Source organism: Balaenoptera ricei, chromosome 11 (genome assembly GCF_028023285.1).
Source record: "Balaenoptera ricei isolate mBalRic1 chromosome 11, mBalRic1.hap2, whole genome shotgun sequence".
In the NCBI taxonomy this organism is placed as follows: domain Eukaryota; kingdom Metazoa; phylum Chordata; class Mammalia; order Artiodactyla; family Balaenopteridae; genus Balaenoptera; species Balaenoptera ricei.
Genome location: NC_082649.1, coordinates 2,397,289 through 2,415,707, shown reverse-complemented (window position 1 = coordinate 2,415,707; position 18,419 = coordinate 2,397,289). Strand labels below are relative to the sequence as shown.

The 18,419-nt window shown below is 52.0% G+C and overlaps 1 protein-coding gene across 2 annotated transcripts; it reads right to left on the bottom strand.

The window, feature by feature from the left end:
- Positions 1-829: 829 nt before the first annotated feature.
- Positions 830-15,152, bottom strand: NQO2 (N-ribosyldihydronicotinamide:quinone dehydrogenase 2). Of its 2 annotated transcripts, none has more exons than XM_059937801.1 (7): positions 15,013-15,152; positions 13,653-13,796; positions 11,958-12,122; positions 5,867-5,997; positions 3,619-4,176; positions 2,626-2,727; positions 830-1,061 (listed from the first exon to the last, which is right to left on the bottom strand). In XM_059937801.1, the coding sequence occupies exons 2-7, from the start codon at positions 13,657-13,659 to the stop codon at positions 885-887; spliced, it is 1,140 nt and encodes a 379-aa protein (XP_059793784.1). In that variant the 5' UTR covers positions 13,660-13,796; positions 15,013-15,152; the 3' UTR covers positions 830-884. The 2 variants fall into 2 exon arrangements, with proteins under 2 accessions (XP_059793784.1, XP_059793785.1); XM_059937802.1 differs by having other exon boundaries at positions 3,619-3,732; positions 15,013-15,144.
- Positions 15,153-18,419: the final 3,267 nt, after the last annotated feature.

Sequence of the window (18,419 nt, the reverse complement as noted above, 5' to 3'; positions counted from 1 at the left end):
TAAAAACAAAACAAATACTATCTGGTGATGCATCAGGTGAAAAAGAGGAGAAAGAAAATGAGGACAGAAAAGGGTCTGAAGATGCTGGGGGGTGGAGGGGCGGGGGAGGGGGAGAGGAAGGTGAAAGGTGTGTGATGAGGGGGATCCAGCGGGAAGCTGGGTCAGTCTGATGGGAGCGGGGCTGGGATACTGAGCAGAAGGGCCCTGACCCCAGGCAGCTGCTCTGTCCTGGGCAGTGACGATGACCGTGACGATGGGGGGAGGGGGTGGGGGAAGGGATCTAATTCCTCAAACCTGCTTTGGGGGAGACACTCCACCTACACGTGCCCACACCTTGAGGTTACCGTCAGTCACGTTCCCCGAGCTCGCACAAACTGACAGGATGCCTTCTCACTACTGCTTGGAAACCTCGTTGTAACGGGCACGCAGGGATTGTGAAAATACGTTAAGTGGCTGCTCAATTAAAACTTCACAGTCAGGATGCGAGTAAAAAAAAAAGATGGAAGAAGTAAGTCCAAACAGAGCACTCAAACACGAGCTGTGAACAGACTTCACTTTTCTATGAAAACAGAAATTCAAGTTGAGTTATGGCATAAAACAAAACCAAACCTAACAAATCCAGTTCCAAGCCAGGAGAACTACAGAAAAACACCACTACCCGCAAAGGCTGAAGACAGGGAGATGGAAAAATATTACAAATGAAAAGAAAGCCTGGGAGAATACGGACATGTGTCAGGAGAGAATTCGGGACAAGCAGCGGGTGACGGGAGCCGCGAGTCGGTCTACAGGACCCTGGAGACACAGTCACATCACCCCACACACCTGCTGCTCTGTTGTGCCGTCGTTTATTACACACACCAGCACCTCCCAGCACGGCCCCGAGGTCACTGCCCGAAGTACCAGGGGGGCCAGCAGGGGATGGGCTCCTCCTTCCAGATGGTCTTCAGCCTCTGCGCCCAGGAGGCCACCATCCCCCTTCTTTCTTCTTCTGATGCAAATTCAGGAGCAAAACTGATATGAGGGGCAAGGACTTTAAATCCACAGAAGTGCAGCGTGCCGTGCTACAGCCGCAAAGAAAGGAGAGCGATGAGAAGCCGCCCTGCACACGCCATCCGTCCAGTCACCAAAGGGGACAGAACACCTTTCATGCTACCAGTTAACCGAAAACAACGGAAATGCCTCAGAACCTCAGGACACGGCCGCTACCAGGGAGGAGAAAAGTGCTGGGCAGCGGCAAGTTCCAAATTCTACTCTGATAACTGACATTAATCTTTAATCTCTGCTGTTGAGTCAGACACTAAAGTTTACGGTTTTGACTGGTTAGGCAAATTATGGCAAGTCATGCGATGGAATATTCTAGAATGAGGTTATTTTAGCTACAATGTGCCACCATGGAAGGCTGTTCAAGATATGCATTAAATGTAAACAGCAAGAAGAAACGTGAAGCAGTATTTGTGGCACACTGTTTATGTAAAAAGATAAACATGATAAGCCTAATCATTAAAAGTATATATTTAAAAGTATATATATGGGCTGTAAAGAAATACATCAAATCATTGAAAGTGATTACTTTTAAGGGAGGAATTAAGGGGACTATTTTTATATTTTATAATCTCATTTTTTTCTATGATATGTACTTCTGCAAACTGAAAAAAAGGTGAAGATTTTTTAAAAGCAGGAATTTAAGCCTGGCTCACGGCACCTAAGCGGCCCCGCGGCCTCTGCAGAGGGAGCTCGGGCTTCCGCAGCTGAGCAGCACTGCACGGGATGACTACCCCGTCTCCTTTCAGAGATCGTTTTTCTAGAAATATCACTGTCCTCCGCCTGCAGTCCTTCCCTAAACCCACACCCTGTCCAGGCCTGCCCCATCAGGTGGGTGGGAGGCCGGGACCCACACCACCGCCTGCATCTTTAAAGCTCACAAACCCTTAACTACGTGATCTCTTCCGAGCTCAACACACATCCCTAACAGCCTAGATGGGCAGCTTCCACGCAGGTCGCTGGGTCTCCCAGGAGTTCCCTATGGGACATGGGGGCTGACCCAGGGCCCCCAGTTCCCTTCCTCGGCTCTGCCCCTCACCAGGGCGCTTCCGCTGACCGCCGTCCTCGCCTAGCCCGGGCCCAGGGCGCAGAGGCAGCCCGGCGTCCGCCTGGGAGCGCGGCCCGGAGCCGAGTCCTGGGCTCCTGGAGGGGGGTGGGCTCTGGCGAGGCGCCCAGTCCCGGCTCCACGGAGACGTGCCCACTCCCGAGGCTGTCGGATGCGGGCCGGGGAGCCTCTTGCCAGGGTTCCGGGCGATCCTGCCTCAGGAAGCAGAGCCAGAGTGCGGATGGCTCTACCCTCCCGAGTCATGACACACACGGGCCACCGTGGGGCTCCTGTGTACCCCAGAGCACACCAGCCAACTAGGTTTGGCCTGGCCTCTGCCCAAACGACGGCAGAAGCTGTCCTGATAACACGTGTTTTCCTCATCGGCCAGCCTTTCCAGTGCTGCCAAGTAAATCATTAAAGAGGGCAGAGGCTGCCACTTCCTGTACCCAGGGAAGTCACAACGGTCTGGCCTTCAGGCCTGTGTCACACCTCCTTTGTACCAGGGGAGCTGCGGGGCAGGGAGGGGTGTGGCGTACCTGGAGGGGCCACAGGAAGTATCGGAAGTCTCCGCTGGCTCCAGTTTTCCAGTACATGTCGGCCGTGCCGCCCGTGGTTAAGGACAGGATGGCCAGTTTACCCTGCGGAGGACACAGCACACGCCCTGGTGGGGCCCCAGAGGACAGCGCAGCAAAGGCCACTGCGACTCCAGCCCAGAGGTGTATACTGACCGGGAGGGAAAACCCGAGGCCAGCTCCCCTGCACCCTTCCCCGATGGAAAGACACACATTCCCATCTCCGTCCAGCTCAGCTGCAGGTGACAGCTACATCGAATGCAGAGAGCAGGGGACAACCAGAGGAACGGATGGGGCGCACACAGAGCTGCCAGGCCCCGGCGCTGCTGGAGAGCAGGCTTCAGGGACGCAGGGGAGGAGTGGATGAGGCCGAGGCCAGACCTCAGAGCGGCTGGGAGGGCAAATGGTACCGCCCGCGGTGCCCGGCTCCTGGGGCCACTCAGCAAAGGGTGGCATCTTTTCACGGTCCAAGACGGATCTCATGACTCAGTGTTTTCTTTATATGCACTTATTTTCTGAGGATCTCAGAATTTAAAACGTCATTTGTTTTAGTAGGAAATCCATAGCTACCGCGTCCCGTGCATCTGCCAGGTTCCCCGCTACCTCTTCCCTGGGGGCGAGACGTTATCCTGTTTTCAAGGCGGTTACGTGACGCTCAGAGGTGACCTGGCGCGTGGCCAGCTATGAGCCCGCATCGTGGAGCAGGTGCCCCCCGGCAGCCGCCCCCAGGCCAGCCCAGGCCTCCCTGGCTGAGCACGCAGACGGGCGTGGACGCTCTGTATCCCTTGCTGGAAGAAAAGCCCACGGCCTCGGGAACGAGGCTTTCTCGCCCATGTAACCACACGGGGCCTTAGGCACAGCTGGCGCTCAGTGCTTGGTTAAAAGATGCAAACCGGGAGTGACTTGCTGAGGCGCCCCCTCCAGCCCCGATGGACGCCGCCCCTCACCGGGCCGTACCTTGAGGAGGCCGTCGTCGTAGAAGCCCGGGAGGTCGAAGGCGAAGCCCTGGCACAGCACCCTGTCCATCCAGCCCTTGAGGACGGCCGGCACGCTGAACCAGTACAGCGGGAACTGCGGGAGGGGCAGGCAGGGAGCGCTGGGGCCGCTTCCGCGCTCCCTGCCTGGCGTTCGGGGAAGCCTCCTCCCCGGGCCCGGCAGGCAGGTGTCCGCAACACGACGGGGAGGCTTCTCCCCCTTCTCTGAGGCGCGCGGTGTGGCGGTGACGGCCGGCGGGGCGGGCAGGGCCGACAGCGTGCTGGTCGCTGTCACAGCTGGCGCTGCGTCCCCCGTGACGGTCCCCGACTGCTTGCCGCTGACTGAGCGGGCCGGGAGGTGCTGAGCCCCAGCCACGGGGCCAGAGCGAGGGTGTGGGAAAGAGTCTGCCCGTTTCCCCGCCCGGGGGTGAGACACGCATCTGGGAGTCGGGCTGGGGTAGGTTCTGAGAAGTCTGCTCCTCAGATTCCACACACCAGCAGCACCGTCTCCCTGGAGTCCACTCCGGTCCCCACAGAAGCCCTAACACCATATCCAACAATATCGTCAATGAAAAGAGATGAACACACGCAATAACCTGTTACCAAAGCTAGAAGGAAGCCCGTGTTTCACGTACTTTCACTATAAATCTAACTCAGGACTTGGCACTGAAATCCCAGCTCCACAACCTACTGCTGTGTGGCGTTGGCAAGTTACTTAACCTCTCTGGGCCTCCATAGCCTGATTTGCAAATCACTCACAGCACTGTGGTGAGTGTCAATAACACATCACAGTGCCCAGAACAGGGTAAATGCTCAGTGAGTGGTGAGCTATGGTCACAGTAGCAGTGGTCGTGGTGAATGACATTTTTATTAGTGTTGAGCAAAAAAAAATAAACATACATGCAGAGGCTCTGGGCAGAGTATGGGGAAAAGGGGTGGGGATGGGGAGAAGACAGGTGAAAAGAGGCAGGAATAAAGAAAGACTCGCACAGAGGGAACAGGCCTTGGCTGGTGTTCACCTTCCAGTTACAGGGGAGGAGGAAGGGGAGGAGGGGGAGGAGGGGGAGGAGGGAGCCTCGGGCTCCGTGTGCTCAGCCGGGAGCCCGCAGCGGAGGGGAGACAGAGCTGCGTGGGGTTCTGCTCGGACCAGGGGCCGGACTGCTGGGCCATCGTCACACGGCTGCATGGCCCTGCGTGACTACCAGCGTGCCGGTGGTAAACCGCGGGCACTCAGGTGTAAGGAGGATGGAAGAAGGTCCGCACTTGGACCAGACCCGGAGTCAAGGTCGCGGGGAAGCGGGGCGGGCAGACGCAGGGCTGCCGCTTCCGCATGCACAGGTGTAGTCTATGGGGCGTTTCTGCGCTGTGTCTGGAAACCGGCTCTGCGCCCACCGCAAGGGTGGTCCTGTTCTCCCGCCCCCACCCCGCCCCTCAGCAGGTTGGAAAACAGAGACGATGTGGACCCAGGAGATCCCTTCCTGGGAGGCTGGATCTAGTGGTGTGGGGCAGAGGCAGAGCAGCCAGATTGGAGAGGAGCAGCTGCCATGGGGAAGGGAGCAGACACCCACACCCCGTGCCACGGCCCTGAAGCCCGCCACGGCCTGTCCTCGGGTTCCGGGGACCCAAGCGATCAGGGCCCTTACGATAAATCCCCTTCTCTCCTGGCCTGACTTGGATTTCTATCCACCCAACGATTCCCCAAAAGTACATTTACTCTGCGGCCATGACGCCCGCCTGGCTGGCCGTGGACGTGGCGTCCTGGGCAGCTCTCGTGCAGTGAAGCCTGCCTGGGACAAAGGTGAGTGAGCACCGGGCGAGGGTAGGGGGGTGAGGCCGCCCACGGGGCTTGGGGGAGATGATCCTCCTCCTGACGACCGGGATACTTAAGGCAGCAGCTGCATCTGGCCCAAAGCACGCTGACAAACACCCACGCAGACAAACCTGGTTTCCACGCAGCCCCGCACCTCCCGGGCTGGGGACCAGAGAACGAAGGCAGAACCTTCTGCAGGGTCGGACGTTTCGGGACCACAGGCTAAAGGGAAGTCCCTGCTGTTTACGTGGGGGTCAGGATCTGAACGGGGGGCATGGGCTCCCTGGGTCTCCGGACCCAACGAGACAGAAGTAAGCGCGCAGATCGTAGCACCACCGCCAGGAGCGTGAACTCAGTACCGGGAAAGACTCTGCACACAGGACAAACCAAACTCGTTACCATAATCCGAGGGGAAACAAACCTGAAACATCACTAGGTCGGCCTCCTGAACCTTTTTCTGCTCCGCGATTATGTCGCTGGTCAGAGACCTCTTCTTGCAGGCCTCGTACGCTTCCACACCGTAGCTGAAGAAGTCGGGGCTGGAGAGGGCACCTGGAAGAACAGGACAGGGGTTCTCGCCCAGGGGGCAGCCGCGGCCCATCCCGCCAATCCCACCAGCGCCACTGCCGCCTGGACGTCCCTCCCCACCCCCAGCAGGCCACCGGGCAGTCACGGAGACCTGAGCACGCGCCAGGCCCTGGGCTCAGACTGTGGACGCAAAGAGAGGAAGCTACGTCCTTACCTTCCCCTAAGGGACTCAAAGTCCAGTAGGAGAGGTGGATGAGTAACCACACGATAACACACAGAACACGACCACCCAGCCAGCTCGGTGTAACGTTACGGCAGACGGGCCTCACACCCCACAGCCTAGAAGCAGGGGGTCTCACTCTGCGTGTGCAACAAGTGCTGCAGCCAGCTCTGCGGCGGCGGGTTAGGAGCGCACCCTGGGGATGAGTCGGTGAACAGGGTTCTGATGACGGAGTAGGAGTTTCAGGCAGCCTGGAGAAGCGGGGGACCTTCTGGGCAGAAGACGCAGACGGGGAAACTTGGCCAGCCCAGGAGTGGGCCACTGGGAGCACAGCCGAGAACCTGCGGTGAGAGGCCGGGAGGCCCGCAGGTGATGTGACTGCAGGAATGGACCAGGGCTTGTGAGCCCGGCCGAGGGGCTTAAGCTTCTCCTGCACACAGGGGGCTGCTCCCCACGTATATAGTGAATGCTCCAATTCAGCTCTGGAAAAGCTCACTGTGGCCTCAGCGATTCAGGAGAAGGCCTGGTAGGGGAGGGGCTCAGGCAGCAGCAGCGGGGGGGAGGGGTCGGGCTGGAACCTGCAGCACCTGACCCTGACCCTGACCCTGACCCTAACCCTCGATAACTAGGCTGACAGCCAAGTTAACACTTTGACCTAGGCCTTCAGTGGGTTCTCCTCAAGCAGCATGCTTCACCCAGCCGCGCTGATCAGTGTTAACAACAGTCGCCCGTGGCTGAGGATCCCCAAGTACCACGCCAGGCTCTGCAGCATCACCTTGCTATGTTCGTAACAACCCGACAGGCTGGCTAATTCCGACCGACCAGAGAGGAGGTGGAGGCCGAGGGCCGAGCTCAAGGCCACGGGTCCCACATGGCAGCAGAGGGGACGACGGGAGGCCCAGGTGCCGCCCCTGCAGCACGCGGCCTGCAGAGGAGCCCAAGGAGAGGCCAGCCCTTCAGCAGCCACAGCTGAGAACGTGCCAGGGCTCTGCTTCCTCCCTCAGCCTCCCCGGGGTTCATTTTCATTCAAAGCACCTTTTGGGACCCTTCTGTGCATGAGGTTCTGTACCGACCAGAGACCCTGAGCAGGAGAGCCCGTGTCTCAGGCAGGCTGCCGCCCACCGGGTGTGGAGCCCACAGAGGACCCTGGGTGCTTCTGATAATGGTACACGGACAATAAAATGTGCATGGGCCACGTATGTTCTAGATAAAATTAAAAAGTAAGTATCAAAGCAAAGGTATCCAAATGTCATGGGAAAACGGGAATATTTTTATAAGTGAGGGTATGGAGAGGACTTTCTTAGTAAGACAGGGAATCCAGAGCCATGGAAACATACTGACTCACAGCTTGAAATGAAAGCTGGAGACAGAGGAAGCCTAAGTCAACAGGGCAACTGGTAAGTTATAGCAGGTACCATGAAGTGCCACGCCGTCATTAAAAAGACTCCCAAAAGCTCTAGTGAATAAAGCAAATCCCCACTTACATCTGTATCTACAGAGTTCCTAAGCTCTACACAGATATGCACTTTGCTGATATTTGGAGTAAGATCTACAACGATCCACACCACAAAGTTCGGCCTGCTTGTCCCTGGGGGCCAGGCAGGACCAGGAGGGCGTGTGAAGGGGCTTGCTGTTTTCACCCTCTGCCCACCTGTTCACCACATTTAAGATACTTTATACAAAGAGCTTGTGTCACTTGATTCACTGAAAACCAGTGGCTCCTCCACATGATACTCTCTATCTCCCCAGTCCCTGCTTTGCTATTGGCTCAGTGAAAAGAATTATTTGGTTTATTAAAAGGGAATAGACAGGGACCTCCCCGGTGGTCCAGTGGGCAAGACTCCATGCTCCCAATGCAGGGGGCCTGGGTTCGATCCCTGGTCAGGGAATTAGATCCCACATGCCGCAACTAAGACCCCGCGCGGCCAAAATAAATAAATAAATAAATATTGTTTTTTTAAAAAAAGGGAAGGGCTTCCCTGGTGGCACAGTGGTTGAGAATCCGCCTGCCAATGCAGGGAACACGGGTTCGAGCCCTGGTCCGGGAAGATCCCAAATGCCACGGAGCAAGTAAGCCCGTGCACCACAACTACTGACCCTGCGCTCTAGAGCCTGCGAGCCACAACTACTGAGCCTGCGCACTGCAACTACAGAAGCCTGCACGCCTAGAGCCCGTGCTCTGCAACAAGAGAAGCCACCGCAGTGAGAAGCCTGCGCACCGCAACCAACAGTAGCCCCCGCTCGCCGCAACTAGAGAAAGCCCACGCGCAGCAACAAAGATCCAACGCAGCCAAAAAAAATAAATCAATAAAATAAATAAATTTTAAAAAAAAGAAGGGAAGACAAGAAGAGACAAGGATGTCAGCTATTACCATCAGCACTGAATACTAAATCTGGGGATCTTGTTAACCCAACAGCAAACAGAAGGAAATTAAAGGTAATTAATTTAAAATTAAAATTCCTGGAAAACCACAGGTGAAATTATCATTATTTGCAGGTGATCTGACTGTATATCAGGAAAGCCCCAGAGAATCGGCTGAAAACTACAAACAGTAGGAAAATTAGTAGCAGCCACATACATGCACACACAGATTAGTCCTCTCCCTACAGAGCAGGGGACCCCACCCCCTGGCCGCAGACTGGTACCCGTCCTCGGCCTGTTAGGAACCGGGCCGCACAGCAGGAGGTGAGCGGCGGGCCAGCGAGAGACGCTTCCTCTGCATTTACAGCCGCTCCCCATCGCTCGCATTACCGCCTGAGCCATCCCTCGCCCCAGTCCATGGAGAAACTGTCTTCCACGAAACCCATCCCTGGTGCCATAAAGGCTGGGGACTGCTGACACAGAGGAACAAAACCCAGTTAGTAAGAACTATGTGAGAGCTGCATGAAGAAAACTCGTAAACAGACCTGGAAGGTTGCAAGAGCACATGAGCAAATGAGGAGCCACGCCTGTCACTGGGACAGAAAGAACTTTACGAGGCTGAGTCATCTGTAAACTTAATGGGACCTCAATAAAAAGATCATCTGTTACCTTTTGAATTTTGCCACCCAAAGGCTGGCACTTGCCATCTGCCTCTACAAGGATTAAGTCACAAACTGCTGTGACCGCTGACCTTCAACACGCCCTGAAAGGAGTTCAGGGTGGAGATCAGGAATGAGGCGCCCTGTGCTCCCGGAAAAACTGGCAGAACAGGCCTTCAGAGATTTAGATCTTTCCAGGAGAAGATTTTATGAGCCCAATTCTTGCACCTCTTCGTATCTAGAAAAGCACTACCATCACTAATGGAGACATGTGCTCCTCGTGACCAGCAGCAACCTTCTGCCAAACTGTGTGCTCAACTGCACGTACCCGCTTCACCAAAATCACACATATCCTGACTTCCCCCCCTCACCTCTTCGGAGCAGTTCCTCAGAGCTCTCTGAGAGGTTGTCTCCTGGGCTAGAGTCCTCATTTTGCCCCAAATGAAACTTAACTCACAACTCTCATGTTGTGCATTTTTTTTTCAGTCGACAATCTGGAAAGCTAATTCAAAAGATTTTATGGAAAAGTAAAACTAGTCAGAAAAAAAATAGAAAATAAGACAAATGAGGGTGACCTAACTCTATCAGATATTAAATAAATTATTTGCCAAAATAATTAAAGCCATGTGGTACTGAGTCATGGATAGGAAAACAAAACCAGAATACAAAGTTTAGAAGAGAATAAAACATATGTGGGAATTCAGATCACAATGAAGGTGGCATTTTAAATTGGGGCAAATAGCTGGATCATGTAACAAATGGTGATGAGAGAGCTGGGTAAGTACTTGGGAGAAACGACCCACACCTCACATCATACACCAAAGTAAACTCTGAATAGAGAACGTACTTAACTCTAAAAAGTGGAGCCTGTCAAATACCAGAAGAAACTATAACACCTTTAAAAAATAAGCTTAGACTTTTCACGACACAGAACACACAGGTCAAAAGCCAACTAAGCACAAGTAAATGACATTCTGCACGAAAAAAGCCACCACAGTAATGTGGACTGAAAAAAAAATAGGTAAAAATATATTTACAATTCATATACAAAACTGTGTACTCAGGGACCATTTTTCCACCTGTCAGATTGGCAATTATCAAAAAATTGGTAAAATGAGGAAATGAGCACTTGCAAACACTGCTGGGAGTAAACTGGCACAGCACCTACAGAAAGCAATTTGATATTATCTACGAAAATTCAAAACGCACATTCCCTCTGATCAGCAACTCCATCCTAGATATACCTGCACAGACAGGAAAACACATATGGCCACGACTGCACACTGCAGCTCTGTTATCACAGCAAAAGTGAGAAACAACCAAAAATGCCCATTAGTGACAGCTACTTAAACCATGGCTCCTCCATACAATGGGGGACTTCGCAGCAGAAAAAAAGCAACATGCAAAACAACATATGTAATATGTTCCCATTTTTTAAAGAGCGGAGGGAAAATGGAGGCTATGCCCTTAATTGCTTTAGGTACATCAAGAGATAGCGCAGACTCACTCCAGAAAGATGCACAGGTAACGGGTGACACTGGTTTCCTTGGGGGCAGAGAAACCGGGTGGCTGGGGACGGGGGAAAGAACTTGCACTGACACCTTTTTGACTTGAGAACTCTCCATCATGTGCAATGATAAGCTTTGTTTTCAAACTTTTTTTGTTTTCAAACTTTTTAAAAAAATTACAAAGAAGGCAAAATCCCCCAAACAATCTGATTTAAAAATGGGCAGAGGATCTGAACAGACATCTTTCCGAAGAAAACACATAGATGGCCAACAGGCATGTGAAAAGATGCTCAACATCACTAATCATCAGGGATGCAAATCAAAACCACAGTGAGATATCACTTCACACCGGTCAGAACGGCCATCATCAAAAAGACAAGAGACAACAAGTGCAGGTGACGACGTGGAGAAGAGGGGACCCTCGTGCACTGCTGGTGAGAATGTAAAGTGCAGCCACTATGGAGAACAGTGTGGAGGTTTCCTCCCCAAAATTAAGAATAGAGCTACTACCCAGCAATCCCACTTCTGGGTATTTACCCAGAGAAAAGGAACACAGTAACTCAAAAAGATATCTGCACCCCTATGTTCACTGAAGCATTATTCACAACAGCCAAAATATGAAAACAACCGAAATGCCCATCAATGGATGAAGAAAAGGTGATATATAAACACAATGGAATATCATTCAGCCACAAAGAAAGAAACCTTGCCATTTGCAGCAACGTGGATGGACTTGGAGGGTATCATGCTAAGTGAAATAAGGCAGGCAGAAAAAGACAAATACTGTATGATCTCACTTATATGCGGAATCTTAAAAAACAAAACAAAAAAATAACTGAGCTCATGAATACAGAAAACAGATTGGTCGCTGCCTGGGGCAGGGGCAGGGGCTGGAGGGGGTGGGTAATACAGGTAAAGAGGGCCGGAAGAACAAACTTTCAGTTATAAATGACTAAGTCACGGGGATGTCACACACAGCATGGTGACTACAGTTAAGACTGCTGCACATTTGAAAGAGTGGATCTTGAAAGTTCTCATCAAGAGGGGAAAAAAGTGAAACTATGTGCGGTGACGAATGTTAACTGGACTTGTCATCATTTTGCAATGTATACCAACATCGCATCCTTATGTTATACACCTGAAACGAATACAACGTTATGTCAATTATACCTCAGTAAAAAGACACACACAAAGAAGAAAGTTTAAAAAACCAGAGCATTTATTCCATGACTCACCGGTGATATCTTTCCTTGTGGCCCTCGGCTCAAAGTCCATGGCATAGAGATCAGAAACGGTGATGGTGCAGCCCTGCCGGCTCAGTTCAGCCACCGCCACGTCCTTCAAGGACCCGTTGAAAGACCTGGGCTCTTGGTGCGCGTAGACGATGAGCACTTTCTTACCTAAATCCGGACAAGAAACCATTTCTCTTGAAGAATAATTCCTCTTTGTCAAAATTCAACAAGGACTAAAATGACAATGAAACACGTAGGTGCATCACCGTGGTTGAAGCTAAGTAAGAAAGACCAACCCTTTTTATGGGTGACAGTTTTAAAACAATGAGCATTTTTTAAAAAATCTAATTATGTCATAGTTCATCATTACTTGAGTTTACTAACACACAAACACACGAGTAAAGTTACAATTCCTCAAGAGTAACACAACTGAGTTCCTTAAAAGCCCAATCTGTTTTATCCTCCGTAAGTTTTAGCCGTGTTGCCTAATATCGTAAGAAACTACCGTGACTAATCTTTTGTGCTAACCCTTTGTCGGAAGGCATCAGCCACTGACACACAGCTCTGCTTCCTTCCCCTCCACCAAAAACTGACACTTAAGACATCAAAAATCAGATCCCTAGTCCCACGGGAGAGGCAGGGCCTGCATCAAGTCCCGCTTTTGGGGGCGAGGCCAAGGGCAAGAGGCTCTAAGAAGACCAGCGTTACAGGGCCTGGCTGTGTCATTAACACCAACAGCCTCTGAAGCAGTACTGTCCTCGTTCAGAAGATTCTGTGAGGTTAGGTACCGATTTCTTCCAGAAGGCAGCTGTGGGGATTTGTTTAAATCTTCCCTGGGAACATCTGAGACCAAAATGTTTAAACTCTTGATTTATATTATTCTGTTTAGGCCCTTAAGGAGAAAATATAAACATCAGTTGGAAGCAAACAGCTTTGGGGCATTCAGCTGAGTGTAAAGGTTGAACCCCACAAGTGAAATTAATGATTAACAGTTTTATTTTAACCCCTCAGACTCATTTGTTATAAAGGAACTCTACTTGGGGGCTTAATAGGAAAAAGGATACACATGAACTGGGGAGAGCGCTGCCTCCCAGGGGATATTTCACGAGGTCTGGAGACGTTTCTGGCTGTCACTTCCAGAGGGAGGCACGGCTGGCATACAGGAGACAGAGCCCAAGGCTGCTGCTAAACATCCTACAAGTACAGACAGGTCCCAAAACACAGGGCTATCTAGCCCCAAAGGTCAGCAGTGCTGAGGCTGAGAAACCCTAACGGATGACGCAATGTGTAAAATAACGTGAATGTTTATGTTCTGAAATGAAAGGATTTTCATCTTTTGTTGAAAAAAAAAAGATGTCACAGAATGGGATGTGTGTGAGTCGTGCTGAATCTTTAACCATCGTGACTCTTGGGGCTCATTCACTCAGCATCTATTTATTGAGCACCTACTATGTCCTGGTGGTCATCCCAGAGGCTGGAGACAAAGCAAAGACAGCATGAGCATTAGATTTTGATGGGGCTGAAATGGACAATAAGACCAGTAAGAAAACACAAAATGAGAGAATTCCAGACAGCAGTGCACATTATAAACAAGTTTTATACGCTTCAGTGCTGTCTGGAGTTTTCATAACAAGGTATTCAATTTCTAACTAAAATTTTATTTTAAAAAAGCTTAACTCCCCCATGGCTAATAGTCACCTGCCATATTCTAGGAAGATGGGTATTTTTCTCTCTGGACGCTGCCAAGAGGAGGGTCTGCGGTTAACCCTGGGCACGGAAGGACTGGGAGTGGTGGGCCCTGGGCTCTCAGGCGCAATCACTCTCCTCGGTGACCCCAACAATCTAGAAGAGAAAACAAACACTGAGGGACGGGGGGAGAGTGGTGGGGAGGTCGAGGTACAGCCACAGACAGGTTCAGGCAGAGGGAAGAGCGAGGGTAAGGCAGGCAGTGGGAGCGGCCAGGTGTTCAAGGACGCCTGCTTCATGCACCTGGGGTTAAAACAGAGCGCTGGATGGTGGGAGATTCAGTCCAAGAGATGGGTGGGTCTGCAGCACAGGGGCAAAGACTTTATCCTGAGCCTAACAGAAAGCTGTTGGAGCACGTTATGCAGGAGAGTGATGGGACCTGATCACCTCGGACAGGTCATCAGTGTCACTCCAGATTCAGGGACACCTCGTCCTGCGATCCCTAGGGTCAGGGCCCAAAGACATTTTGGTTTGCTTAAAAACCATTTAATTTTAATGCCTACAGTAGGGCATGCATTCCCCTCTTGCTTTGCTGGGCCCAGTTTACCTATTTACATCACCCGCCAGGCCACTGGAGACCACGGAGTTTCTGACTCCCGCTGTGGTAAATTCTCCTAGTTGTACAGAATAAGAAACTGAGGCCCAAGAAGTCGGCTACTTGCCCAACACTTCCCCCACTGACCTCCCCTACCTACTGCCCCTGCACAGCAAGGGTACCTACCCCTTCCTCGGAAATTATACACTTACCAGGTCAACAGGAAAAAAGAGCCATGTGGTGGTTAAACTCTATATATCATATCAAATGGGCTGATAGTTTGATGTACATTACTTCGTCCTAATCTCCGCGACCGTTTCTCTCTTCCTACACTTGGGTTCTTTCCATCCCCCCTATAACTACACATAGCCCTGCAAGAAGCATACACCGAGTACACGTTTCTCTTTTCGAATTTCTCTGGCTGAGAATCTCAGGGACTAAAGTTAAAGAAGCTGAGTTCCAGGGCCTGGTACAGACCGGACGGTACGCGGGGCAGAGGTCGAGCCGGAACTCGGCGGCCCGCGGGCCCAGGCCGGGTCACCGCGACGCCCACTCGCTGACCCCGGGCTGCCCTCTTCCCGTCTGCAGCTGGGGTCAGCGCAGCCCGAGTCCAGGGCGGAGGGCAGCGGCTGAGGGCAGCGAAGGGCCTGCTCACCCGGTGCCCCAGCCTCGTACTTGCAGAAGAGGAGCCTCGGGCACGCGGGAAGTGGGAACCCGCGGACACCCTCGCCCTGGGAAGGGTCCCCAAGCCCGCCCCCCGCGTGCGACGACACTCACCGCAGCCAGCGCGCGCCCAGAACGAGGGCAAGACGCGGACTCCCTCCACAAGAACGTCCGACGTCCACACCACGTTCTGGCCCCGCGGGCCACGCACTCGCAAACGTCGGCGCGCTGACGCGCTTTGCGGGGCGGACGCGGGGAGTCAGCCAGCGGGGCCCCGCCCCGAGCGCAGTCCTGGCCACGCCCACTCCCCCAACCACGAACACCGCCCCGCCTCTCCCTAGACCCGGCCCCGCCCCCGCCCCGCCCCAGAGCGCAGCCCCGCCCCGCCCCGCCCCGCCCCCGAGCTCGACCAGTCTCGACCTCTCCCCGCACTCGGCGCCCCGCCCCGCCCTAAGCCCCGCCCCGCGCGCTCTTCGCTCCGCGCCAGCCCGGGCCCTCGTGGCCGAGCGGGGCCCGGTGGCTCCGCGCGGTGGCGGCTGGAGGGATTGTAGTGCTGGGAAGATGGGGGCGCCCCTGCCCTCGCCTCACGTCTCCTCCACCCCCAGGCGGGTGTCCAGGGTAACGATTGAAGGTCGCGGCATAACGCTCAACGATAAAAAGGATGAACTATCGATGCACCCAGCAGCCTGTGCGAGTCTGCAGAGAATTATGCTGAACGAAAAATGCCAATCCCAAAATGGTCCGTCCTGTACGATTCCATTTATGTAACATTTTTGAGATGAGAAATTCTAGAAACGGAGAACAGATAAGTGGTTGCCAGGGTTTGGGAGGCGGGTGTGATTATAAGAGGGACCTTGTGGTGATGGGAATGTTCGGTGTGTGACCGCATCCTAGTGGTGACGTAGTACTGTGGTTTGGCCAGATGTTTTTATTGGGGAGGCTGGGTAAAGAGCACATAGGATGAAGGTTCAAGGCCAAGGAGATCCCCTAGAAGGCAGAGAGGTACTGAACCGTAGCCTGTGGATGTGTGGGCGAGGGGTGCTGGTGAGCAGTTTGGGCTAATTTTCTCCTTTTCCCTTTTTCCAGCACTTTCTGGCTTGTAACACCTCATTTGGTAGCCCACCTGCCACTGCGACCCACCCGAGGACCCTCCCCAAACGCTCTGCCTTGATTTCCGGTGTCCTGGGATGGCCCTATAGAGCAGAAGGGAGGTTTTCCCCGCTTGTGTAATGTGCCTAATGAAAATAACTGCAGCTGCTGTTTGCACACCAGCGTCAGGGTCTGTCTGCGGCTGATGTTTTCCTTGGGTTCAGAAGTGAGGACATGGCCTCGCTGTGACATGCTCTCGTGCCAGCAGGAGACAGGCCACCTTGTCCTGTGAGCCCAGGAGGTCCTGGGGGACGTTTTCATTTTAGAATGACCTTTATCCGAGGGAAACGTTGTAGAGGCATTTCCGAATGTATTAGAATGTCCTCAAAGATGAAATTCGGTTGTTCTCCCCCCTTTCTTGTGAGACTCACTGAGATGACGTCCTTATATCATCTTCGTGTCACAGAAAGTAAATGAGTGCAACTAAGAAAGGTAGGTGTAGGCGCTCTGAAATAACTGAAGGCAGACTTCCTTACAGGGAGGGCGAGTGACGCTGTCGTCCCGCGGGAGGGGTGTGTGCACGTCTTTTGTGCTACGAGGACCTATAAGGAAAACAGCCAGACCTCCGGGTGGTGTGGATCCCGTGGGAGGACCCGGTAACTGCGGAGCAGCAGGTGCTGGAACCAGCCCGGGAGCCGGCCAGTCCTTGGTGTGGGAATGAAAGCGCTGAGCTCTAAGAGAGACCAAGATGCGACATCGCCTCTGAAAACCAGCAGGTGCAGGGAACACCTGGGCCCGCGCTTTGGTTCAAGTCCGCCACGCGACAGCACCATCTTGTGGCCGCGCGAGGAATCACAGGTGTGGATGGAGCGTTGCCGGTGGGGAAGGGCGGCTGGCCGGCCCTCCTTCCCTTGGCCTTCAGGATGGTGGAAGCGCCAGTGATTGATTCAGTAGGAGCCCGTCCGGCAAAGGGAAATAACAGAACTCCCTGCTAATCTGGCATTTACTGCAAACAAATAAGATGGAACCGCATTTGTATCCTGAGTCCAAGGAGGAGGTGGTGCTCTTAAAACGAGATAAATAGGTTTAGCATCAGCTTAATAAGCATCGCCTCTAGGGGCTCCCCTTGCTGTGAACAAATGCAGGCACAGGCTTAGGCATCCCAGGCAAGGGGGCAGTTAAGCCAGCTGTATACTTCCTCTTCTCCCCAACTCCCCCTGTTTGTGTTTCAGATGAAAGTTAACATCGAGGGCTACCTTAAGACTAATCAAAGTAGCCTGAACTTTCTCCTAGAGAAGTAGTTACTTTTGGTTTTATTTAATGACTTTTCTTTCCCTCTGCTAACAGCATCCCCTTTCTTTTTGGAAACAAACTCTTCCCAATAACATAGTTATTTTTTTTATTGTAGTAAAATCTGTATAACATAAGATTTGCCATTTCAACCATTTTAAGTACACAATTCCGTGGCATTAATTACATTCACAATGTTATGCAACATCACTATTTGTATTTCCAAAAATTCTTCATCACCCCAAATAGAAACTCAGTAATCATTAAGCAGTAACTCCCCCCTCCACCCAGGTCCTGGTAACATATAATCTTTCTGTCTCCATGAATTCGCCTATTCTAGATATTTCGTACAAGTGGAATCATACAATAGGTGGCCTTTTGTGTGTGGCTTACTTCACTCAGCAAAATGTTTTCAAGGTTCATCCATATCGTAACATGTATCAGAGCTTCATTCCTTTCTATGGCTGAATACAATTCCATTTTATGAATATACCACATTTTGTTTATCCTTTCATATGTTGATGGACACTTGGGTCATTTGGCTATTGCGAATAATGCTGCAATAAATATTGGTGCACAAGTATCTGAGTCCCTTTTAAAAAATCTTTTGGGTGTATACCTAGGAGTGAAATTGCTGGGTCATATGGTAACTGTTTAACTTTTTAAGGAACTGCCAAACTGGTTTTCATAGTGGCTCCACCGCTTTACATTCCCACTGATTCCTCCACGTTTCTCACCAACATTTGTTATGTTGCTTTTTTGGTTATTATTATACCGGTCCTAACATCTGAAGTGGTATCTCACTGTGGTTTTGTTTTGCATTTCCCTGATGACTAATGATGTTGAGCATCTTTTCTTGAGCTCATTGGCCATTTGTATACCTTCTTTGATGAAATGTCTATGCAAGTCCTTTGCCCATAGTTTAATTGGGTTGTTTGTCTGTTTGTTGTTGAATGATAAGAGTTCTTTATACATTCTGGATATTATCAGATATATAATTTGCAAATATTTTCTCCCATTCTGTAGGTTGCCTTTCACTATTTTTTGGCCCTATTCCTCTAAAAACAATTGACCAGAGTTTTTTCTTAGTTCCTTTCTATTGTTACTTCTACCTTGCTGTTGAGTTCCCAAGGAAAAGACCT